The sequence below is a fragment of the Dromiciops gliroides genome, chromosome 2 (assembly GCF_019393635.1).
Source record: "Dromiciops gliroides isolate mDroGli1 chromosome 2, mDroGli1.pri, whole genome shotgun sequence".
Lineage (NCBI taxonomy): Eukaryota > Metazoa > Chordata > Mammalia > Microbiotheria > Microbiotheriidae > Dromiciops > Dromiciops gliroides.
The window spans coordinates 70639775-70665533 of NC_057862.1; the positions used below are offsets into that span (position 1 = coordinate 70639775).

Here is a 25759-nt window from a genome sequence, read left to right on the forward strand (position 1 = left end):
CATCTAGCCACCCTGTCTTGGTGAGAGCCTACATTAGATGGGCTGCAGTTGGAATAAAGAGAGAGGATGGATGCTAGAAAGAATATGGATGTAAAAAGGTGACCTGGTAACCGATTGTATATGAAGGAAGTGGAAGAGAAAACTCAAAAGCAGCTCAGAAGTTAAAGGCCCCAGTAACTGGAGGATAGTATCATTAAAAGAAACAATATCATAATACCTCTCCTATATATGCCTATACACACATATGCATGTGTATACATGTATATACATAGGTATAGATCTGTGTATATATGCATATGCATTATATGTAATATGTATATATATACATATATATGTATATGGGTGTATATATATATATATATATATATAATATGGGTATATATTAACTGTATAAATTTTTTTTTTTTTTAGTGAGGCAATTGCCCAGGGTCACATAGCTAGTAAATGTTAAGTGTCTGAGGCCGGATTTGAACTCAGGTCCTCCTGACTCCAGGGCCGGTGCTTTATCCACTGCGCCACCTAGCTGTCCCCAACTGTATATACTTTTACAAAGTAGTTTGTGTACAATTTGATTCTTTCAACAATTCTGGGAAGTAGGTACTATAGTTACAATACTTATATTATGAATAAGGGAGATGAAGCTCAGCGAAGTAACTTGCCCATGGTCACACAGATAGGAAGTGCTCTAAGTGGGATTTGAACCTAGATCTCAACTCTTAGCCCAGCACTGTTTCCCCTTCCCTGTACTGCCTATAGATAGAGACATGAATGGGAATGTATCCTTAGGTGGGGGACAATGAGGACTGCAGCTTGAGACACATGGAATTTGAGGCATGGATGAGATATCCAGGTGGATATAACCAAGAGACAGTTGGAGATATAGGACAGGAGAGCTCTGAGGAGTTGACATCTGAGAATTAGTTTCATAGAGGAGATAATCAAAGTCATGGGGAAAGAGGGTGGAGTCCATAGAGGAAATCACCAAGAGAATAGAAGTGTAAAGTGGACAAAGAGGACCAAGTAAAAAACTGTGGGGGACAGCCATATTTAAAGGGCAAAAGGAGGATGAAGACTTTTCAAGTAAGTTGGAGAAATGGAGAGAGGGAAAAGTGGAAAGAGAAGTGGGTTGGGAGTCAAAGGATCCAATTCCATCTCTGCTACTTAATCCCGATACAACTTTATACTAACATCTCTGGGCCTCAGTTTCATCATAAATATAATGGGATGACATAGATCAGAAGTTCTTAAGCTGGGGTCCACCGGGGTCCATGTATAGGTTTCAGGAGGTTAGTGAGATGAGAATAGGAAAAAATTACATATTTATTTTCACTAAACTCTTAACCACCCTTGAAATCATATGTATTTTGTTTAATTCACTTAAAATTAGTCTGAGAAATGATTCATAGGTTTCACTAGACTATCAAAAGGGTGCATTACACACACACACACACACACACACACACAAACTTCTGATCTAGAGAAATCTCCAAAATTGCTTAAACCTGTGATCAATGACCTAAAAACCTGCATAGCAGGAGAATCATGAAAGTGAAATGTCATAGAAGATAAGGAAGATGAGGAAAGCAAGGAAAGGTCATTCACAGTGTCCAATGTTTGTTTGTTTTTTTAAATTTTAATTTTTTTGCAGGGCATTGGGGCTTAAGTGACTTGCCCAGGGTCACACAGCTAGTAAGTGTCAAGTGTCTGAGGTCGGATTTGAACTCAGGTACTCCTGAATCCAGGGCCGGTGCTTTATCCACTGCGCCACCTAGCTGCCCCCTCACAGTGTCCAATGTTACAGAGAGTTCATGGACAGAAAGGAGAGGAAATGGGATCATTATATTTAACAAAAAAGAGACCATTAATGACATGGGGTGAAAGTTTCAATAGAGTAGCAAGAACAGAGAGACCAAGTTGCAGGGGATTGAAAAGTGTCATTGGGGGCTGGGGTGTTTGTGTTGTGTGTGTGTGTGTGTGTGTGTGTGTGTGTGTGTGTGTGTGTGTGTAAGATTATTTTATGTTTATTAATAGGGCAAAACCCCCTCAATACAAAACTTTGAGCCCCAATAAGTCCCAAGGCCTGCAATAAGAAAACAGCTTTCTCTTTATTAATGAAGCAGAAACGGCTTGATTCAAAACTGATTCCTACTCCTTCATTATGTGTGCTATGGCTTAAAGCCCAATGACAAACAAATCTACTCATTGATCACTGATTGCTCAATGCTCCATGTCTTCATGAGAGACAGAGTTGGTGAGAGCTTGAGTGAAGGGAAATCCTGGTCTTTCAGCTTTCAGAGAGAAGGCATGCAGTTCCAGACTCTCTTCAGGTCCCTGAAGGGAAAGAAAGACTGTGGGAAGAAGCCAACATGTAGAGAAGCAAGTGTCTGGATCATGTCACTATCCTCAGCTTGCTACACCAGAGACTGTGAGGAATTTCCCCCAAGGGAAAACGCTCTTGAGATCTAGGGCTGTTATTCTCCCTATGTTGAGCTGAGATATCTCACTCCCAAATGGGATAGCTCATGTACTCCACGTGATATGTTTAACTTTTTACTTTCTCTGATGATGCTTTACTATTGCCTTGCATATTTTGTTTGTTTGTATGTTTGTTTTGTATTTGTTACATGTGTTTCTTGTAGAACTAACATTTGTGGGAAGAGAGATATATAGCTTTATTATTGCTATGGATAACTTTTTGTTTGTATGTTTGTTTTCCATTTGCTAATGCGTTGATTGTGGAAGTAGCATTGGGTGGAAGAGAGATATATAGCTGGGGATAGATAGGTTGGGGCATTCTTTCCCCATTAAAGGATAGCTATTGGAAACTCAGCTTTAAATCTAAAAAAAATTTCCCCTAGGCTAATGATATTTGAGGAGAGGGCAGATCTAGCACAATACCCCTTTCTTTCTAAGGAAAGTAGTGGGGTCACCCTCTGGCACCAAACTCCTACTCCCTCTCTTGGCAGGAATCAAGGTCCACCTTGGAGATATCTCTTCATGCCTCCCTGGATACATATAACTCATATGGGCAGCACAATACCCCCTGCACTCGGAAAAATGACACCAGGTGCTTAGACTTTTCCAGCTGACTGAGCTTTGAATGTAGAAGATAAGAGATTACTTCTCTAGAAGCTGAGCACTAGACCTGGATCCTAGCAAGAAGAAACATGACCAGGAGTGTTTAACACAATTTAACCAGTAGTAGCAAATGAGTTTTCAAGACACAGGTCTTCTGGTGTACATTTCCTTCCTTCTTTTCTTTGGCTTCTCCCTGTGATTGAACAGGAGATGAGGAATTTGGCTCTAATTTTCTCCTCTCTCTCTCTCTGTGTCTGTCTGTCTGTCTGTCTGTCTGTCTGTCTCTCTCTCTCTCTCTCTCTCTCTCCCTCCCCACCTTGCCCTTGCCCTTTCCTTCCAGTTAAGAAGAGGAATGGAAATGAAGGGCTGCATCCATGCTTCTCTTTTGTTTGTTCCTGCTGTCTTTCCCCTCTGGCTGTCCAGGAGAGCAAAGGTTTGGTTCTGCCTCTGCTCTCATGTTCTCTCCCCCTCCTCTATCTGTAGGCCTAAGAGCAGAAGCTCTGGGGGCTCTGTTCTTTCTGTTATGCCCTCCTTCCCTTCTGCAGGGCCAGGAGAACAGTGTTACTTCTCACTGTCCAGTTTTGTTTTGTTTTGTTTTTCTTCTCTTTTCCTGATCAGCCAAGGAGGTAATCGCGTGACAGACCTGGCTCTGCCTAGGACAGTTATTAATTCATGATTCATTGCCAGCCTCTTTTCAGGACTGATTGTATGTCTTATGTTTTTAGGATTATTTAAAATAATTGTATTTTCATTATATAGCAAGCATTTTATAAAAATATTTGTCTGTTTATACTGAGCTAGTAATTCCTCCTGATAATTCATATGCTTGATTAGATCTCAAGTAATAATAGTTTGTGGGTGACATTAAGCTAAGAATTGTCACCATAGCCCCTGAGTTTGATCATTCCCATTAAACACCTCTCTCTAAATTCACTCCATCTCCCCTCCTCTTCTCTCTCTTTAACCACAGATAGAGTATTGGATTTGGAACCAGAAACAAACAAACAAACAACTTGAGTTTAAATTCTGCCTCATACACTTACTAGGTGTGTGAGCCTGTCAAGTCGCTTAATTATTCTCGGTCTTAGCTGACTCTTCTGTAAACCAGGAATAGTAATAGCACCTATTTCACAAAATTGTCATGAGACTTATGTAAACTTACATAAAGCACTTTGCAAAACTCAAAGTGGTATGCCAATGCTACCTAATATTCTCATCATCATTATCCAATGCCTAGAACAGGGGTTCTTCATCTTTCTTGTGTAACGGACCCCTTTATTCTAACTGCAGCATATCGAATTGAGGGATTCAGTAAGGGATGCGAAGGGAGTCCAATCCACCGTTTCTAACTTGTCGTCAAGAAGGGGAAGGGGCCAGTAGGTGATTTTCTTTGAAACTGTCCCTACTTTTCCTGATTTGAAGCAGATAACATGGGTAAGCTATGAATCTAGTTTTGGCAACTAATATTAAAAATAAAACAAGTTGGGGGCAGCTGGGTGATGCAGTGGATAGAGCACTGGCCCTGGCTTCACGAGGACCTGAGTTCAAATCTGGCCTCAGACACTTGACACTTACTAGCTGTGTGACCTTGGGCAAGTCACTTAACTCTCATTGCCCCACAAAAAAAACAAACAAATAAAAATAAAACAAGTTTATGGAGCTTGGGTTAAGAATCCCTGCCCTAGGAGATCCTAAGACTATTGGTTCACAACAGATTTGGGGGGGGGGGTCATGCTCAGTAAGAGATGCTGGAAGATATGGTTATGGAATTATTAAAATAGATCTCTTCATTTGAGTTGATGAATAATCCGAGCAGTGTCTCTTTCAAAGTCTTCCTTTTCTAGTCTATCACAGCAAAGAAAGAAGAGATTGATGGTAGCTTGAGGGAATGACAGGGTCAGGGGAAGGTTGGAGTTGGGTTTTTGTTTGTTTAGGAATTTTTTTTAGAGACAGGAGGAATCAGCATGTTCATAGGCTAAGGGGAAGAAACCTGCAGAGAGGGAGAGAGTGAAGCTGCAGGAGAGAAGTAGTAGATGATTGATGGAGCAAGGTCCCAGAGGAAAGAAGACCCAAAGGGATCAAAAGATTGGCTTATGACCTACCAGGCAGTGTTGCGTCTTTCCTTCGGGAAAACATCGTGTTGTATCCATGGCCGGAATGAGATGAATTCACGTCAGTTCTTCGACAGACAGTGAGCCTGACAGTGCCCTGAGACTGACGGATAAGGTCAATAACTGCTCTGTGTGGTTGACCCAATACTGATTTGCCATTCACCTGATTAAATACATACAGAAAAAGGATATCATTACCGGAAATACTGGTAGAAGATCTAGCACAATATTAGCTCTATCTATAAACACCTTTAGATAGAATATTAAATTTTTTTTCTATCCATCTTGTTATTGAAGTGAAAATGGCCCCATTTTGTTTCCATCTTGCCTAAATAACATAGCGGAAGCTTTTCTTTAGTTGTCATTCAGTACTCTTGCCTCTGAATTACAATTTCATAGGTTCTTTTTCAGCCTGGCTACCTTCCTATTAGACTGTGATCAAAACAAAGCTATCAATCGAAAGCTAAAATCTCTTCAAGATAAAACTGTTTTTCAAATGCTAAGCCAGAGGTAAATATGGTTTTTTTTCTCCTTTTCTTGCTTATTTAATGGCTATCGAGTAATGGACTTAAAACTCCATTGATTAGTGAAGAAAGGGCACAGAGTTGGAAAGGGCCTCAGTACCTTTTGGTCCAACCGATACTTGAACAAGAACATACTTTAACACCTACTGCAATGGCAACAAATTCAAATAGAAAAGAGGGGCCACTAAATAATTCATGAGGATCCTCATATCTGCAAATTGATTTAGAAAAGCTCATATTGATATTATGTTCTGTTGTATTTTATTTATTTTGTTAAATATTTCCCAATTACTTTTTTTTTTGGGGGGGGGGGGTGAGGCAACTGGGGTTAAGTGACTTGCCCAGGGTCACACAGCTAGGAAGCGTCAAGCATCTGAGGCCGGATTTGACTCCAGGGCCAGTGCTCTATCCGCCACACCACCTAGCTGCCCCTTCCCAATTACATTTTTTTTCTTTTTTTTTTTAAGTGAGGCAATTGGGGTTAAGTGACTTGCCCAGGGTCACACAGCTAGTAAGTGTTAAGTGTCTGAGGCCAGATTTGAACTCAGCTACTCCTGACTCCAGGGTTGGTGCTCTATCCACTGCGCCACCTAGCTGCCCCTTCCCAATTACATTTTAATCTGGTTCCTTGCTAAACTTCCCAGGTATGCACCAGGGGTGGTTGACACCTCCATCCTACAGTAAAAGTGGCAAATGGTTTATCCAACCTTCACTTGAAAACCTTTAGTGAGGTCTGAGAACCTCCCAAATCAAATCATTCCAATTTATGACTCTATTAGTTTGTTGTTGTTGTTTTTCCATGCATCAAGCTTAAATCTACTCCTGAAACTTCCATCCATTCATTATTCCTAGTTCTGCTTTCAGGGGCTAAGCAGAACAATGCTAACCTTTCATTTGTCAGCCTCTCAAATTCTTGAGGACAGTTATCATAACACCCCACCCCACCCCCAAGTCTTCTCTTTTCCCAGCTAAATGCTCCCATTTCTTTCAACTGATTCTCATATGACATGATCTTGAAGCCATTCACCAGCCTAGTCACCCTCCCAGGCATTTCAGAAAGCACACTTAGTCTTTCAGGTCACTAGGACATCAACATACTAAATGTCCAACTTAACACCAAGTCATTATTTGGGTCCTAAGGGAGTATAGAGGTTCATATTAATTGGGACTCAGACTGTGACACCAAATTCACAAAATCTTTGGAGTTCAAACTAGCACTGAATCCTTACATAACACCCTCTTTCTCTCACAAAGTATTGTACACTAGATGTCTATTTTTAATTAAAGATAATTCACATTAATTTAATTTGGATGATGGTTTAAATTAACTTCCAATTATTCGCTGGAAATACCTTGAGATTTCCCCACTCACCAAAGCTTAGGATCACTTGCCATATTAGAATTCAGGCAGAACACATATGGCATAGTCTTGGCTCTCCAAAAGTTTATGTTCTTAAACTTTTTTGTTGTTTAGTCATTTCTAGTTGTATCCAACTCTTTATGGTCCCATTTGGGGTTTTCTTGGCAAAGATACTGTAATGGTTTGCTATTTCCTTTTCTAGGTCATTTTACAATTGAGGAACTGAGGCAAACAGGGTTAAATGACTTGCCCAAGGTCACATAGCTAGTAAGTGTCTGAGACCAGATTTGAACTCAGGAAGATGTCTTCTTGACTTTATGTCCAATGTGCCACCTAGCTGCCCATGTGTTCTTAAATTAGAATGACACAGATCACTGCCTTTTGCACATTTATCACATGCACAGATATTATATGATCCTATTAATATATTGGCAAGCCCTAGCTGCAACAAAGAATGTTTTAAAAAATATTTCAGATAAACATGGTGGTACCTTCAGTAAAACATCACCAGCTTGAAGTCTTCCATCAAGGTCGGCAATGCTACCAGGGGAAACTGCTTTGATGAGAAATGAGTGGCCATTTCTGCCACCTGTTAGGGCAAATCCCAAACTCCCTGTCCCTCTTTTTTCCAGGTCAACTTCAATGAGATAACCCTATAAAGACAGGAGAATGATATCAATTTATAGGTGGTGATTTTACCTTACATCTTATCTAGTTCATTATCTATCCCAGAGACACCAAGGAGCCACCATTATTAAGCTGATGTCCCAAAGATAGAATTATGTCCCCAAGTTAGAATTATGGGTCTCCACTAGTGAAGCACAGCCCTGACTCGGTACCTCTCTAAAGGCTTCAAGAACTCTTTGAAATTAATCCACTACTGCAGACATTATAAATCATTGTCAAATATTTAGTATGAGCCTTGCTTGGCAGGTTGTAAGGTCCAGATGGAGATCTAATATCTACAAAAGTCTTTGGAATCAGCTGTGGAATGAAAACAGAACTCATACTTCTTTTTTTTTTTTTTAATAAACTTTTTTTTTTTTTTTTTTAGTGAGGCAATTGGGGTTAAGTGACTTGCCCAGGGTCACACAGCTAGTAAGTGTTAAGTGTCTGAGGCCGGATTTGAACCCAGGTACTCCTGACTCCAGGGCCAGTGCTCTATCCACTGCGCCACCTAGCTGCCCCAGAACTCATTCTTCTTAAAAGCGTAATGCAGGGAGAAAAAAGTTTTACTCCTAGACCCCAGGAAATACAATGAAACAAACTCATACTAAGGGGAGAGCCTGTTAAATGGGAAATTGCTATGCATGACAAATATTGTCTGAGCAAGTACTAGAACAAGCTGGGATCCTTTCATTGGAATGGAGAATGCTGAAAGCCAATATAAGTGGATTTTGCTGTATAATCTATAACATGTCCTATCTATTTATAAAAACAATAGGGCACCAGTATTGCATCTAGAATAGACAAAGCTTAAATATTTGTCTTCATGGGTCAAGGGTGACATGGAATAAGAGGGCGGTAACTACTGATGTGTGATATCTATTCTAAACATAGTTACTGTTATGATTTATAGCTTGAGATATTGGCTCCCAAACAAAAGCAGATTTTTTTAAATAAAGAAAAATGCAACAATAGATTTTGAGCTAGAAGGGATTTTAGAGGTCATCTAGGCCAATACACCCATTTTACAGATGACAAGGTGAGGCTCACAGAGGTTATGATTTGTTCAAACCCATACAAGTAACCAGTGGCAAAGTGAGGATTTGAACCCAGGTCCTCTGGATCTGGTTTCCATTGTGTACCATACTGCTTCACTATACAGAGTATTTCCTCCCAGTGAATCTGATGTCACTGAAAGTCGAGAAGTGCTAGAACACATGTTGACTTGCTTGACCTCCTTATGGAGGATTATTCCTGAAGTTCCTTAGGGGCTCCTTAGCCCCTGTCTCCCTCTTCACCCCTACCCCATCCAGCGTCAACCACTCCAATATTCTGTAGCCAATCATGACCCTAGAGAGAGGAAATATAAGGATATATTCCATCAGCTCCAACAGACCCTCAAGCATCCCCAGGGCTGCCTCTTAGGGATCAGAGAGTAGACTACCTCTTTCCTTTCAAGTAGACAGTGATGATACTTCCACACCTAAAAGGGGCCCAGGAGATGCCAATTATGGTGCCTGGTTTTATAGTCAGAAATCAAAGAATACACCCTTTTGCCAGCTTCTTCTGTCTAGATGATGCTAGAACTGTGACAATCTCTACTTTCCCTTGGCTCAGTCTGAGCCACTTATCTGAAAGGAGGAAAGAAAAACCAGATGACTCAGTGCTATGTCTCACCAGTGATGCAAAAGTCTGGCCCAAAATAGACTGTCTAATTCATCCTCATGAATTGTACCAAGGGAACCAAATCCAACAATTCCTATCACTGTTCTCTTGGCACCACTGTATTTGTCTATATCATTTATCCTGGAGAAGATGTGACTTTTGAGAAACTTGACCAGTGTCTTCAAAGCCACTGCCATTGAACTGGAATTAAGTACCTGTTCCTTGTCTAGGCACTATGCTAACAATGAAATGAGAGTAGCACCTGCCCTCGGGAAGCTTGTACTCCCCTGGGGAGAAAAAACATGGACACAGAAAAGTAAATACAAAATTGTGACTACAAAGTAACTGGGAATCAATGATACATGATCTGGAAAGCTTTCCTGAGTTGAGCCTTGGGAATTAGAGATTATAAAAAGTGGAGGTCAGGAAGAATATTAGACGCCTCAAGATCCTCTATATCTGTGGTCCATGCATCCTTAATAATAGTGCTTTAAAAAGGGGGGGGGGCAGCTAGGTGGTGCAGTGGATAGAGGGAGTACCTGAGTTCAAATCCAGCCTCAGACACTTAACACTTACTAGCTGTGTGACCCTGGGCAAGTCACTTAACCCTAATTGTCTCACTAAAAAAAAAATAATAATATTACTTTAAGGTTTGTAAATGCTAATGCTTGTAAAATGTTAATTCATTTGATCCTTACAACCACCCAGTGAAGTAGGTGCTATTATTATCCCCAGATGAGGAAATTGAAGCATAGTTAGGTTAAGTGGATTACCCAGATAGTATGTATCTGATGCAAGATTAGAAGCTCAGTTCTAGCTGACTCCAAGTCCCAAAGAGAATCCTACCTAGATGGCTCAAAGGGACCTGTGGTAAGATTTCAAGAAGTCAGTGAACTTGGATTAGAAGAAATTATTTATTGATTTTCACTGACCTCTAAATGATTTTTAGCATTTACTTCTATTGTAATTTTTAAAAAAAAATACTACTCTGAAAAAGCTTCAGCAGACTGATGAAGGGGTATGATGACCCAAAATAATTTAAGAAGTTATATACTAAATGGAAAAGAAGACCTTCCCATTTCTAGAAATCAAAGGTATTTTCCTTAATGGAAAGGAGCTTGTGAAGCTGGGAGATTTGTTTTCTCTTAACTCATCTGCTATAGGTATCTTGTGATTCCATGAGTCATATCAGATGTCCACAGTAACAATGAATCACTGGGTATATATCATGAACCTGCCATGTGCCAAGCGCTTTGCTAGGTGCTCAGAGTACAAAGACAAGGTTACATAACTCCTGCCCTCAAGAAGCTTACAGTCTACCAAGGAGAAAACATGTACATAAATAAGTACATTAAAAATATAAAAAAGATAATTACTAAAATAAATAAGCCTTAACCTTTCTTCCTCCACTGCTCCATTTTCCTTGAAGGATCTTTTTTTCCCTCCCCCAGCATCCCTCTACCAAAAAATTTTTGAATTTATTCTGTTTATATTTTGTATGTCCTTATTTATGTACATGGCTTTCTCAATAGACTATAAGCTCCCTGAGAGTAGAGCAAGCTTCACATTTGTCTCTGTATCCCTAGTGTCCATCACAGTGCCTGGAACATAGTAGGTGCTCAATAAATGCGTACTGATTGATTGAAATACTCTACTAGAATCAGAATCCTAGGCAGACCAAACACTTGCCTTATACAGAAAGACCATTTTTAGCCCCATGGCATCCTTTTATTACTTTGGGATGAAAAAAAAATGTGGTGGCCTGTATGAGATACCTAACTCTTATTTACTCTGACTTTACAGGAGGTTGGTCCTAATACAACAGAATGAGGAAATGAAAAGAATACTGGGCTATGAATTGGGAGAGTTGTATTTGAGTCCCAGACCCCCAGTTATTAGCTATGTCACATGGGAGAGGTCACTTAAAATCTCTGAACTTCAATGATCTTAGCTAGAAAATTAGAAGTATGCCCCAGAGGATCTCAGATGTCCCTGAGGGTTCTAAAATTCTGTGATTTTTTAAAAGTTCCTATGGTAGGAGTTTCCAGATCTTCTATAAGCAGAGATTGCTACTCAAATCAGAGGATAGAGGCTATCAAACCAGCAGATAGGGGTGTTGCCAGTGGCAGCAATGTGGTGTTGTTCATTGCTTCTGGGTTGGGGGAAAAAGATGGTGGAATTTATCTCTGTGGCCAAGAGAACTCAATTCAGAATGTTTTATCTAATGTGGGGAACTGGATAAGAACAGTCCCTGTAATTTCATCAGCATAGGGAGCTTCTGATGAGAAAACTTCTCTGCATCAGTGGGCATCAGCACTTTGTCTCAACTTTGTAGATTAAAAGAGCTACCTTGGGCAATGAAAGGTTAAGTGATTTGCCCAGAATCAGACAGCCAGTATGTATCCGAGGCAGCACTTCATGCCAGGTACTCCTGCCTCAAAGACTGGCTCTCTCTTTACCATACCATGGTGTCTTTCATACATATAATCTTTGATATTTAGCACATTTCATATGGTAAATATCAGAAATGTTGGTTACCTCTCTACATGCCAGGAATTTCAAATTCAGCTGGTGAGACAATAATTCAACTTAAGAAATATTTATTGGGAGCCTTCTCTGCTTAGGTCATGGTTCTGGGTCTACACAGGATAGAAAGATAAAAAAAATCCTTCTTCCTTGGATGTCTACTAGGTCAGTTTATCCTCCTTCATGGAGTTTTTTTTCTTCTCTTGGTTCTAAGTGATTCTTTTTTCCCTCTTTGATCCTTCATACTACTATGTGGACTTTTCCTATGTACTTATATTAAAATTTCAGTTCAATTCAATAAACATTGGTTAAGTGCCTACTATGTGTCAGGCACTGTGAGGGAGAAAAAAAGACAGTCTGTACCCTCAAGGAGCTTACAATCTAATGGAAGAAGATAACACACAAAAGGAAGCTGTAAATTGGGGGGTAGGAGAGAAACATTAAAGGGTACACAGGCAGGGACATCTTGTTCCATGGAGTTGAGACTGAGCAGAGCTGCAGATGGAGAGTAGAATGAGCTAGCAGTCTAATTTCTGTCCTCTATAAAGGAAAGCTTTTTTTAATCATAAAAGTATTTTATTATTTTCTAGTTACATGTAGAGATAGTTCTCAACATTTGTTTTTATAAGATTTCTAGTTTCAAATTTTTCTCCCTCCTTCCCTTCCCTCCTCCCTTCCCAAGACAGCAACCAAGCTGATATAGGTTATATATGTACAATCACATTAAACATATTTCTGCATTAGTCATGCTATGAAAGAAGATTCAGAGCAAAAGGGGAAAACCTCAAAAAAGAAAAACAAGTAGAAATAGTATGGTTCTATCTTCATCTAGATTCCACAGTTCTTTTTTTCTGAATTTGGAGAGCATTTTACATCATGAGTCCTTTGGAACTATCTTGGACCATTGTATTGCTGAGAAGAGTCAAGTCTATTACAGTTGATCACCCAGAATGTTGTTGATACTGTGTACAATGCTCTCCTGGTTTTGCTCATCTCACTCAGCATCAGTTCATGTAAGTCCTTCCAGGTTTCTCTGAAATCTGCCTGCTCATCATTTCTTTTAGCACAATAGTATTCCATTACATTCACATACCGCAACTTGTTCAGCCATTCCCCAATTGATGGGCATCTCTTCAATTTCCAATTCCTTGACACCACAAAAAGAGCAGCTCTAAATATTTTTGTACATGTGGGTCCTTTTCTCTTTTTAATGATCTCTTTGGGAAAAAGGCCTAATAGTGGCATTGCTGGGTCAAAGGATATGCATAGCTTTATAGACCTTTGGGCATAATTCCAAATTGCTCTCCAGAATGGTTGGATCAGTTCACAGCTCCACCAATAATGTTCCGATTTTTCCACAGCTTCTCCAACATTTATTATGTTCCTTTTTTGTCATATTAGTCAATCTGTGAGTTGTTTCAATTTGCATTTCTCTAATCAAGAGTGATTTAGAGCATTTTTTAAATATGGCGATAGATAGCTTTGATTTCTTCATCAGAAAACTGCCTGTTCATATCCTTTGACCGTTTCTCAATTGGGGAATGACTTGGATTCTTATAAATTTTTTAGTTCTCAGTATATTTTAGAAATGAAGCCTTTATCAGAAATACTGGCTATAAAAATTGTTTCCCAGCTTTCTGCTTCCCTTCTAATTTTGGATGTATTGCTTCTGTTTATACAAAACCTTTTTAATTTAATGTAATCAAAATCATCCATTTTGCATTTCATAATATTCTCTATCTCTTGTTTGGTCATAAACTGTTCTTCTTTCCTTAAATCTGAGAGGTAAGCTATTCCTTCCTTTCCTAATTTACCTCTAGTATCACCTTTTATGTCTAAATCATGTACCCATTTTGGCCTTATTTTAGTATAAGGTATAAGATCTTGGTCTATACCTAGTTTCTGCCATACTATCTTCCAGTTTTGCCAACAGTTTTTGTCAAATACTGAGTTCTAAAGGAAAGCTTTTGAAAGGGTTTAATACTGCATCCTCTGGGCCTTCAATCATAGGGAAGAGGAAGCTGAATCAGATGGGAATCTCTGAGTATCCAAGGCTGAGTAAATAGCCTGGGCATGAGATTAGAAGGCGAGATTGAGCAAAATTGCAGATGGAGAAAGTGTATATATCTCATTCCTTCCCTATCACCACAACCATTAGACTATAAGCTCCTTGAGGGTAAGAACTATGTTGTATTTCGCTTTTATATCTCTAGAACCTAGCACAGAGCATGCGTGGCAGACCATTTGCAAGTGTTTGTTGAATTGAATTCCATCTTGTATGTGACTATTCTGTTCCAGGGCAGTTACCTACAAAACTGAACTTCTTTTTTTTTTTTTTTTTTGTGAGGCAATTGGGGTTAAGTGACTTGCCCAGGGTCACACAGCTAGTAAGTGTTAAGTGTCTGAGGCTGGATTTGAACTCAGGTAGTCTTGACTCCAGGGCTGGTGCTCTATCCACTGCGCCACCTAGCTCCCCAAACTGAACTTCTTAAGAGGAGAAAAACTGTTTGCCTACAAAGTGGTTCAGTAGAAAGAAGACCACCTCTGGAGTCAGAGGGCCTGGGTTCAAAGCCCATCTTAAATACCTTCTAGTGATTTGACCTTAGGCAAATTCCTAAATGTCCCTGGGCCCCAGTTTTCTCATCTATAAAATGAAATAGGATAAATTATCTTAGATGCTCCTTCTACCTCTATTTATGCTTTTAAAATGCTGTTGCTAAATATAAAAAACAAAACAAAACAGAAAAGGGGCTTTCTCAAAAATGAACTCAGAGTTCAACATGCTTTCACTTGTCATTGTTTTCAGTATTACCAACAAAATCCCAAATCTGTGAGAAATTACAGAATCACAGGATTTGAGAGTAGGTAGGGACCTTGGTGGCCATCTAGTCCAACCCCAACACAAAAGGAATGCCCATTATAACCTGTGTGAAAAGTGGTCATCCAGCCTCCACCTGAAGACCTCAAAGATGGAGAGTTCACTCCCTCCCCAGGTAGAACATTACACTTCTAAACACATTTAGTTGGAGGGAAGTTCTCTCCTCCAATCAATTGGTTTGTTTGTAACCTTTACCCATTGCTCCTGGTTCTGTCCTCCAGAGCCAAACATACAGCCCTTCGAATCCTTAAAGACCGCCATCGTGTCTACATGGAGTCTAGTCTTCTCCAGGACAGACAACTCAAGTTCCTTTGACTCATCTTCAATTGGCATAGACTCAAGGTCCAAGGAAACTATTGTACATCATAAGATGATATTATAGTAGCAATGCTATTCCATTCCATTTAACAAATATTTCTTGGTTTTGGTTTTGGTTTTTTTTTTTTGGTTTTTTAGTAAGGCAATTGGGGTTAAGTGACTTGCCAGGGTCACACAGCTAGTAAGTGTTAAGTGTCTGAGGCCGGATTTGAACTCAGGTACTCCTGAATCCAGGGCCAGTGCTCTATCCACTGCGCCATCTAGCTGCCCCACTAACAAATATTTCTTAAGGACCTACACTGTGTACTTGTCTGGATATGATAAATTTCAAATTAAAAGGGAAAAGAGATATGGCATGTTCATAGGGAAGAAAAATCAAGGTAATTTGAAGATGGAAAGGACATTGACAACTTGGTAAGGGGAGAAATGGGGTGGCAGGTATCAGGGCAGATCATGGATAGAAAATAGCACCTGGGAGGAGCCTTCTCTGAAGATTACTGTACTCAGAGACAGGTGAGGAAGGATCACACTCCAAACACAAGCAACAATCTGTGAGAATCCAAGGAGGAGGGAAACAGGATGTTGAGTTTGGGGAGCAGTTAGTAACACAGTTTGGCTAGAACACAGAATGTTTGTAGGAGAGTGATAGGAAGCAGTCTGGATAGGTAGGTGGAAACCAGACTGTGGAGCATCTTTAATGCCAGCCTGAAGAGTTTGAATTATGTCCTAAAGTCAATCACATGATAGATTATTTGAAGCCATGAGAATAGATAGAAATTACTAATGGAGAGAGAGAGAGAGAGAGAGAGAGAGAGAGAGAGAGAGAGAGAGAAGACTACCAAGATGACCAAAATAAATTCATTACTATTTAGCTATTTTCACAGATGTCTGACTCTTTGTGACCCCATTTGGGTTTTCTTGGCAATGATACTAGAATGGTTTGCCATTTCCTTCTCCAGCTCATTTTACAGATGAGGACACTGAAGCAAACAGGGTTAAATGACTTGTCTAGGGTCACATAGCCAGTAAGTGTCTGAGGCCAGATTTAAACTCAGGAAGATAAGTCTTACTGACTTGAGGCTCAGTACCCTATCCATTGCACCACCCAGCTGCCCCAGTCTTCCAAATACTTTTATTCCTAAAATTTTTTCCAATGTCCATCTGTCACATTAATCAGTCCTTGTTTGGAATTTCATGCCAAATATATTAAATTTAAGAGGCAGTGTGGTACGGTAGGAAGAACCCTGGGTTAGGATTCTGGAATACTAGTTTATTGTTGGTCATTGCTAGTCACTAGCCATGAATATATTGCATAGATATTAAAGACAAAGAGCTGAAAGTGACTTCAGAAGCCTTAAAGTTCAACCCTCTCATTTTACAGATTAGGAAACTGAGGCTTAGAAAGTTAAAGTGACTTGCCCAAGGTCATGAAGGTAGTAAATATCCATAGAGTGGATAGAGTACTGGATCTGGAATCAGGAATACCTGAGTCCAAATTCAGCCTCAGGCACTTAGTAGTTGCATGACCATAGGCAAGTCCCTCTCAACCTCATTTTTCCCATTTCTGAAGTGGAGATAAGAACAGCACCTCGGTCCCAGAATTATTGTGAGAGTCAGATGAATTGATACTTGTCAAGCACTTGCTAAAGCACAGTGCTCAGAATATAGTAGTGTCCTTCCTTCCTATGTGAAAATGACCTTCAACTTGATGTACTGCCCAAATGGTGTGCACTAATATAAGGTCCCTCTCCTTACTGCTTGAGTAGTCAGGACATACAAAGCATCATGGTCTTCTAGTTAACAGGTCTCTTCTTGACCAGTTTGAAGGGGGAACCATTGATATGACAGATAAAATGCTACTTAAAACTTGAGAAGCTTATATGGACTTTAGGTTAGATTCTATTGGGGAAAAATTAGGCAAACCTCTATTAATCATATGCTATATTCTACTCCCAGCTTCAGGGAAAATAAGGAATTCTGAAGGAGATTTTGAAGGACTTGGGAATTGTGAAGATGTTCAGAGATTGAATTTGTGAAGGGGAAATTCCAGAAAACTTGAGAATCTGGAAGACTAGAGGAAGGAAATTGGCAAGACAAAATAGCTAAGAAGCTAGTATAACCAGGAAAAGAAAGTTGGGTTTGTCAATATACTAACAAATGAGAAGTAACAGAAAGTGTTAACTCCAATGTTGAAGCTCACACAAACTCCTTAGGAGCTACTAGCAAGAAGAAAGTGAAGACTGAGGATATCACTTCCAGCAGAGAATGGGATGTCTATACTTTTGACACATTCAAGTAATAGTTAACTATGCTGAAAATGAAGACCAGTCTTGCTTCTAAAATAGGAAGGAAAACATAAAAAGAATGCCTTCCTATTTTGTCTTCACTTTTTAAAAAAAAGCAGGTGGTCAGTTTAAAAACAAAGATAAAAACTGATCTGTAGAAGCAGAGAGTAGTCTTGACAAGTATCGGGGATTAGAGAATAGAAGAATGTGACACAAAAGGGAAGAAATATTGAATATGTTGAACTAAGCAATAGAAAAGATGTTTTTCCAAAACAGAGGGACCAATTGACTCTATTGAAATGACTATGAAACCTTAGGTCAGCCACATAAATTCTCTTGGCTGAAATTATATCTATGATCATAAATGCTGAACTGAAAGGGGTCTCAGAGGCCACCAACTCCAAACCCTTCATTTTTTTTTCCAGTTTGAGCAAACTAGGGATTGAGAACTTTAAGAGATTTACCCAAGGACATTCAGGTGAGCATCAGAGGTAAGATGTGAACTCACATCCTCCAGTTTCTTTATCTGTAAAAATGAGGGGGCAGGTGGATTAAATGGATTCTGAGGTCCCATAAACTCTTGGTCTGTGAGTCTTTGACTCCAGAGGTCCAGTGTTCTTTCCAATGAAACAGCATTACCTTAGTTTTCTCATCTTTAAAATGAGGGGGTCAGGAGGGCAGCTAGGTGGCACAGTGGATAGAGCATGGGTCCTGGATTCAGGAGGACCTGAGTTCAAATATGGCCTCAGACACTTGACACTTACTAGCTGTGTGACCCTGGGCAAGTCACTTAACCCTCATTGCCCCACAAAAAAAAAAAAACACACACACACACAAAAATGAGGGGGTCAGACTAGATAATCTCTAAAGTTTCCCCCCAACCAGTTCTAAATCCTAGTTTTCTATACTCCAAATGGCCTGAGTTTTGTCAATATCTCAGGAGATCTCTAATTTTTTTTATTGAAAAACAAAAGCCTGAATAATAATAATAATAATAATAATAATAATAATATAGCAGCTAGGTGGCATAGTGGATAGAGTGCTGAACCTGGAGTAAGGAAGACTGATTTTCCAGAGTTCAAATTTGGCTTCAGACACTTACCAGTTGTGTAACCCTGGGTGAGTCACTTAACCCTGTTTGCCTCAGTTTCCTCATATGTATGATGTTAACTTAGAGAAGGAAATGGCAAACTATTCCAGTGTCATTGTCAAGAAAACTCCAAATGGAGTGAAAGAGTTGGACACAATTGAAAACAACTGAATAATGATCACAATAATAATAATAGTAATAGTAATAATAGCATTTAGGGGGCAGCTAGGTGGCGCAGTGGATAGAGCACCAGCCCTGGAGTCAGGAGTTCCTGAGTTCAAATTCGGCCTCAGACACTTGACACTTACTAGCTGTGTGACCCTGGGCAAGTCACTTAACCCCAATTGCCTCACAAAAATAATAATAATAATAATAATAATAATAGCATTTATATAGTGCTTTAGGTTTACAAAGTATTATACATATGAAAGATTATATATTTATATGCACATTTATGTATATATGTATAATGTCACTGGATTCTCACAACCCTATGAGGCAGATGCTATTATTATCCTAGTTTTACAAATGAGGAAATGGATACTTCAGGTCAAATGGCTTGTCCAGAGTCATATAGCTAGTGTCTGAGGCAAGATTTTGAACTCATCTCTGCCATTCTACCCACTATACCTCCTTAATACCTTCCTCTTATTCTTTCTGCTCTTTGTGAGTAGGAACCTAAGTAGGAATTTTTAGCTCAACTGAAATAATATATTTTTCTTAGGAAGCAAGAGTCATTTGACATAAAAGACAAGCAATTTGTGTCAGGTCTATTAACTGAAGCCACAGTGACTCCTTTAGTCTAAATGGGCTGCAAAATGACAAGCAGCTTCAGCATGAATTTTCAGGAGTCTCTTCTTTCTCTACCCATCTCTGGCCTCTATGAATATATGTAACCTCTGAAGCATCTGCAAATCAAACCGTCTCCAGCGATAAGCAAAATCTCCTTTGGCTTGATGCCCTCCCGCATCTCTGATTGATGCCAAATGCTGCTAGAGAGTCAGTACCAGAAGGCATAGGAACAGCCTTCCTGGGGCAGCCCCCTAAGAGGGACGTCACATGCTGTGATGCCACGTTAGAAAACCCACACATCTCAGGAGCCCATGCATAGCCTACATTCCAGACCCTCTTCCCAGGGATACCAACAGACATCCAAAGATGGGATAAATTCCATGAGTTATTGAGCAGCAAAATGCGTCCTCTTCAGATTGCCAGGGAACAATTTATTTGACAATATAAAGAGGAGGACCTATTCAAGCCTAAGATGACTGCTCTCCTTTACCAATACACTTTCCTCAATCCTGAAATCTCTGTGACTAAAATGGCTGAGTTCAGTGGAAAGGGCCCTTGGTTCCTTCTCATTCTGTACACTTTGATTCACAATTAGAGTCAGCTGGTGGGTTCAGAAGCTAGATGCTGTCAGCTCAGCCTGGGAGATCAGACTCTGGGACAAAGTTTAGCAAGAACCAAAATCCTGAGAGACCGATTTACAGCCCAAATTCACAATACTAGTTTTTGCATTTACAATGAGACTTACAATCAGAAGAGAAACTCCTACTAGTCATTTGCATGGGAAATCTCTTTCTAAGATTAAACCCACTTAAGAGCCCAAATTATAGATCAGAAGGTTGATTGCAGACAAAGGAAAGGAAGGTGAGTGTGTCTGTGGGATACTTTCATCAAGCTAGGGAGCTGGGCCCGGTGATCTATAGAATCATAGATATAAAATTCGAAAGGGGCAGCTAGGTGGCTCAGTGGATAGAGCACCTGCCATGGAGTCAGGAGTACCTGAGTTCAAATCCGGCCTCAGACACTTAACACTTACTAGCTGTGTGACCCTGGGCAAGTCACTTAACCCCAATTGCCTCACTAAAAAAAAAAAAAAAAAAAATCGAAGGAATCTTCTATATCTAACTCCTTAATTTTACAATTGAGGAAACAGGCCAGGAAAGGCAGCATCCAAATCAGCATCAATATCTACCCTCTGAGGGGGCAGCTAGGTGGCACAGTAGATAAAGCACCGGTCCTGGATTCAGGAGGACCTGAGTTCAAATCTGACCTCAGACACGACACTGTGTGACCCTGCGCAAGTCACTTAGCCCTCATTATCTATGCTCTGACTACAAAACCATGATATGTAAGGGGTTTTTAGTTCTAAAATACCAATATTTGTTAGGGTAATCTGATGAATTTCTTATAGGGAATCATAGATTTCAGGGCTGGAAAGGACCATGCCACTCATTTTGAAGATGTGCCCCAGAGAGGTTAAATAATTTTACGAATACCACACAGGTAGCAAAATGTAAAGCCAGGATTCAAACCCAGTCCCTCCGACTCCATCGCTCCTCACTGTCTCCACCCTTAGTACAGGAAGTAGAACAGCATAGGAGAGAAGGTCTTGAATTTGTAGGTGTTTTACTGGGTTCTACAACTTACTAGCTGTGTGGCCACGTGAGCCTCTTCTATAGGCTTCAGTTTCATCATCTGTAACATGGGGGATGGTAATGCCACTTCCCTTGCCTATACCAGGCTGCTTAATTTAGAGCCTGAGGCCCTTCGTTTTAATTCAAGGTTTGCCATTCACCACTTATGTGACCTTACACACGTTATTTAACCTGGGTTTCTTCTGTAAAAATACAGGGGTTGAACCATAAGGTCTCTAGCTCTATGATTCTCTCATCTGTCCAACTCCCTCTGCACCTGCTACACTCAGAAACAAAGGCAGCACTACTAAATTAAGAGGATTTGTGATTAAAAGCATGATCAGCTTAAGCACAAATGTCTAGCCAAAAGGAAAATAATCCCCACAAGAAAGAAAATCTCAGTCGATCAAGGATAACTGGCAGCCCATTGTGAAGTTTTGCATTTCAGTCTGTGAAGATCTGGCTTCTTACCTCTGTGGGTGGTGAATGCGCTGTGCTAGGTGGCAGGGCATAATCTTGTTTCCTTAAGTCTTCTGCTGTAAAAATAACAATCAGAAAGGTAAAATGGCAAATTCTGACCCCTTCTGACACATTCTCAAATTTTCAATGATGATTGTGCTCCCGGTGAGTAAGGTTTCTGAACACCGGTATTATTATTGGAATCCCAGGCTTTCCCATCATACAAGCTTACTGTAGGCTTGCACATTCTTGTTCATTCTCTCTTAATTAAGTCTACATGTTCATTCTCTCTAGTTTTGTTCCTCCTACAACAACCTTTAAAACTCAGTATTGAAAGCACTTGGACAACTGATAACATGTGTGTGTATGTGCGTGCTAGTAATTCAGTATGCCAGTGGAGGTATTATTAACCTACTGATAATTAAGCTACAATCTTTGAAAAGTTAAAAATGAGTATTACCCAAAGGGCAATGGAGATGGGCAGAGTGGCTATGAGCAGGCTGATAGAAATGACAAACAAGGATTAATGAAGAAATGGAATAAAGGTCTTGCTCATAAAAATGACGAGTGAAAAAGAATAGGGATGAGTCACATGGCAAGAGTGAGGAACAAACAGTGGATGAGAACAGAGAATATTTCTTGACTTTCTTTTTATTCCCAGCATTTAGCATAGCACCTGGCATATAACAGGTGCTTATTAAATGCCTGTTGACATGACTTGACCTGACTTGGTCCATGCATAGCACTTGTATCATTGCAATGTCAAGGGGAAAAAGGAAGACTTCTAGCACAGTGAGTGGAGCCCTTGTACTGAACTTATAGGAAGACAGGGACAAGAAGTGCACACGATAGGAAGGCAGAGATGAGCTATGTTCTGCGTTGCTGGAGGGAATATTCACATGCTTGATAGCATGGATCCATTGGAGTACGAATTATTCTTCTCTAGACCGACAGTTTCATATGCCCTTAGAAAAGACCACAGGGTATGCCAAGTCAGCTGAGATGTTGCCATTGCTATGGTATAAATGTGGACTCTACAGCTGTTCTAGAAATATATCTTCATTTCTAAAGGTTACTTAGGCTGGGTCTCAAAACATCCATATAGAAAAAGAAACCTTTTGTTATCAAATACTCAATAAACATTTATTAAGTACCCACTACATGCCAGGTAGGCAGCTAGGTGACTCAGGGGATTGAATTCTGGGCCCAAAGTCAAGAAAATTCATCTTCCTGAGTGCAAATCTGGCCACAGACACTTACTAGCTGTGTGACTCTTGCCAAGTCACTTAACCCTGCTTGCCTCAGTTGGTCATCTGCAAAATGAGCTAGAGAAGGAAATGGTAAACCACTCCAGTATTTTTGCCAAGAAAACCCCAAATAGGGTCACAAAGAGTCAGATATAACTGAAAAACAACTGAACAACATAAGCCAGGCACTGTGATAATTACTGGAGATGCAAAATGAGGCAAAAGACAAACAATGACCTCAAGGAGTTACAATCTAATAGAGCAGACAGCATGCAAAAAATATATACAAAGCAAGCTATAAACAGGATAAATAGAAAATAATTAATAGAAGGAAAATCTCTGGAATTAAGAGGAGTTAGGAAAGGCTTCCTGTGGAAAGCAGAATTTTAGTTGGGACTTAAAGGAAGCCAAGTGTTTGCTTCAAAGTTCGCATGCTGCAGATTATGTAGACAAAGCATTGTCCCATGTAAGTGAAGTCTTCCTCTTTCATCTCTTAGACTCATAGATCTGGAACTGGAAGGAAACATGGAGAACATCTACTCAAGAGGCATCCAACACATGGCCCATTGGCTACATGAAGCTCACAACACTCCCAGGGCACAAATCAGATTAAAATCTAATTGGGAAATATCTGATGAATAAGTAAAAATACAATAAAACATAGATAGCATTCTATTTTAAAATGAAGGTGATTTGCAGTCCACAGGGATCCTAATGTTTAGCTTAGTGGCCCTGGATTCCGTTTGAGTTTGGCACCATTGATCTAGTCCAACCCTTTATTTTGTAGATAAGGAAACTAAAACCTAGAGAGGGACATTGACTTGCCCAAGGTCACATAAGTGATAAGTGACCGAGATGGGACTCCATCACAGGTGATCTTACTCCAAACTCGGTATTCTTCCCACTGAGGCTTTGGCATTCTGAATGCCACCTTTAATTTTTTGTTTGTTTGTTTGTTTGTTTTACCAAATGAGCATCTGCTATAGGTTTGCTGTACATTAATTTTTCTAAATTCAGCTTGTTGATGCAATGGATTCATATTCTCACTAAATGGATTCAGTTCTCACTAAACCACCAATTCTTAGGACTATCAGAATGATTTATGTAATTAAATAGCATTTTATTTCCTATTTCATTGCTTCATTATGATTTAATGGTTTCCATTTGTAAAGAATTTAACAAAGATTGGGAGGTGAAGCTACAATAAGCAAGTAAGAAGATCCCGGGAAGATAGCCCTAAAGGTTATTTGCCTGTCAGGTAAAAATACCTCCACTATAGGGTAGAAAATGGACAGTTAGGTGGCCCAGTAGATAGAGTGCCAGGCCTGGAGTCAAGGAGACTCATCTTCCAGAGTTCAAATCTGGTCTTAGATACTTACTGGCTGTGTGACCCTAGACAAATCACTTAACCCAGTTTGTCTCAGTTTCCTCATCTGTAAAATGAGCTGGAGAAGGAAATGGCAAAGCACTCCAGTATATTTGCCAAGAATATCCAAAAAAGGTCACAAAGAGTCAGACATTTCTGAAACAACTGAACAACAACAACATAGGATAGAGAAATGAAGTAGATATGAGAAGAAATGAGCCATCTGTCACACCCAAAAATTGTTTAGGGGGCCTAGAATTATGGAATTTACCTGACCTACTTTATGGAGAGTGTGCCAGAGAATCTCTCACCATAAGTAACTTCAAATCATTCTCTACATGCTTTAATTTTTTTCTTTAACTAAAACAGAACATTCTTAGATGTTACTTATTTTCAACAATTTGCTGCAAAGATTAATATGGGAAATTGTAAGGACTCTGATCTCTTTGAGAGAAGAAAAAATACATTATCTGATAAAAGATCTTCTTATATTCTTTTCCCCAAATAGTTAAGTAAGGCAGAAAGGTCAACAGAATTTTTTAAGTCCCAGAATAGAGTATGAAAAGAAAAGGATAGACCAAGGGGATGTATAAGGCCTCTATTTTGTCTGTATTTCAGTAGGGGAAAAAAATACTTAAGGTAAATGCTACAGATGCTAAAGCCTGAAGGGACCATGGGGGCCATCTAGTTGAATACTCTCATTTTACAGATAAGGGAACCGAGGCCCAGAGAGGAAAATTAATTTGCTGAGGTTGCATAAATAGTAACAGAGAAGTTCAAACCCAGGTCTTCTCATTTCAAACTCACCAGATCACCCTTGTCCAAAATGATGTAAATTGATAGATGTTAAAGTCTCAATACACATCTTCATTCATACTGGGGTCAATCCCATAAATATAACTATAAATCCCTTTTTTAAAAAATGTCTCAAGCTGAAGACAATGAAGAGAAGAACAAATTCTAAGCAAGGCAGTTCGGTAGCCTCTAGCATTGCCCCCAAATGTCCCAGAGTTTGACTATGCAAATTTGTCATTCACAATGACTCTTATTTAGTCCCAATACTGAATACTGATCAGCCAGGTTGGCATATAGATTCATATGCATTTTGAACAAGTATAGCAATTGAGTAGATTGTTCTGGTGTCCTGCAGAATGTATGCCTCAATGGTGATGCCCTCGGCAATCACAAGCCGCTGTACCTGTGAGTTTCCTGCAAAGGTTACTCCCTACTAGAGCAAGTAGAAGGGATTCTGGAATGTCTCTCTGCACTCCTGACAATCAGAGAACTTGGAATGTGCCCTTTAATAGATGGAAGAAAATACCCAGGGGGAAACAAAGACTCAAAGGAAACAGAGGGAATGGAAAACCAGAAGCATAGAGATTATGAGGGTGAAAGGTCAAAGAACATGATGTACAAAAGGAGAAAAGGCAAATGTATCCCCAAATGCTCAGAGATCCCTTTTCTCCTTGTCTTGTGCATCATATCTTTATATATGCCTATCTGTGAATACCATATAGAATATATATGTATATATAATATGCATATATATCCAATGGATAACATGAATTATATACCTATATTCGTATATGTGTATGCATGTAGATAGATGCTAGATAGATTGATTGATTTATAGATAAGTAAATAGAAAAAAATAATTTTAAGCACTTACTATGTGACAGATGCTTTGCTAAGAGCTGAATGCAAATTTTAAAAATAGACTCTACCCTCAAGGATATTACATTCTAATGGAGGAAGGTAATACC

The 25759-nt window shown here is 39.6% G+C and overlaps 1 protein-coding gene across 2 annotated transcripts in view; it reads right to left on the reverse strand.

Annotated features, from left to right (window-relative positions):
- FRMPD2 (FERM and PDZ domain containing 2) overlaps positions 1–25759 on the reverse strand; it is a 315586-nt gene that overhangs the window by 67616 nt on the left and 222211 nt on the right. For both annotated transcript variants that reach the window (XM_043980068.1, XM_043980067.1), the window contains 3 exons: positions 21396–21460; positions 7565–7726; positions 5181–5352 (listed from right to left, as the gene is read on the reverse strand). In XM_043980068.1, coding sequence (XP_043836003.1) covers positions 5181–5352; positions 7565–7726; positions 21396–21460 — 399 coding nt within the window. The remainder of the gene's footprint in view (positions 1–5180; positions 5353–7564; positions 7727–21395; positions 21461–25759) is intronic.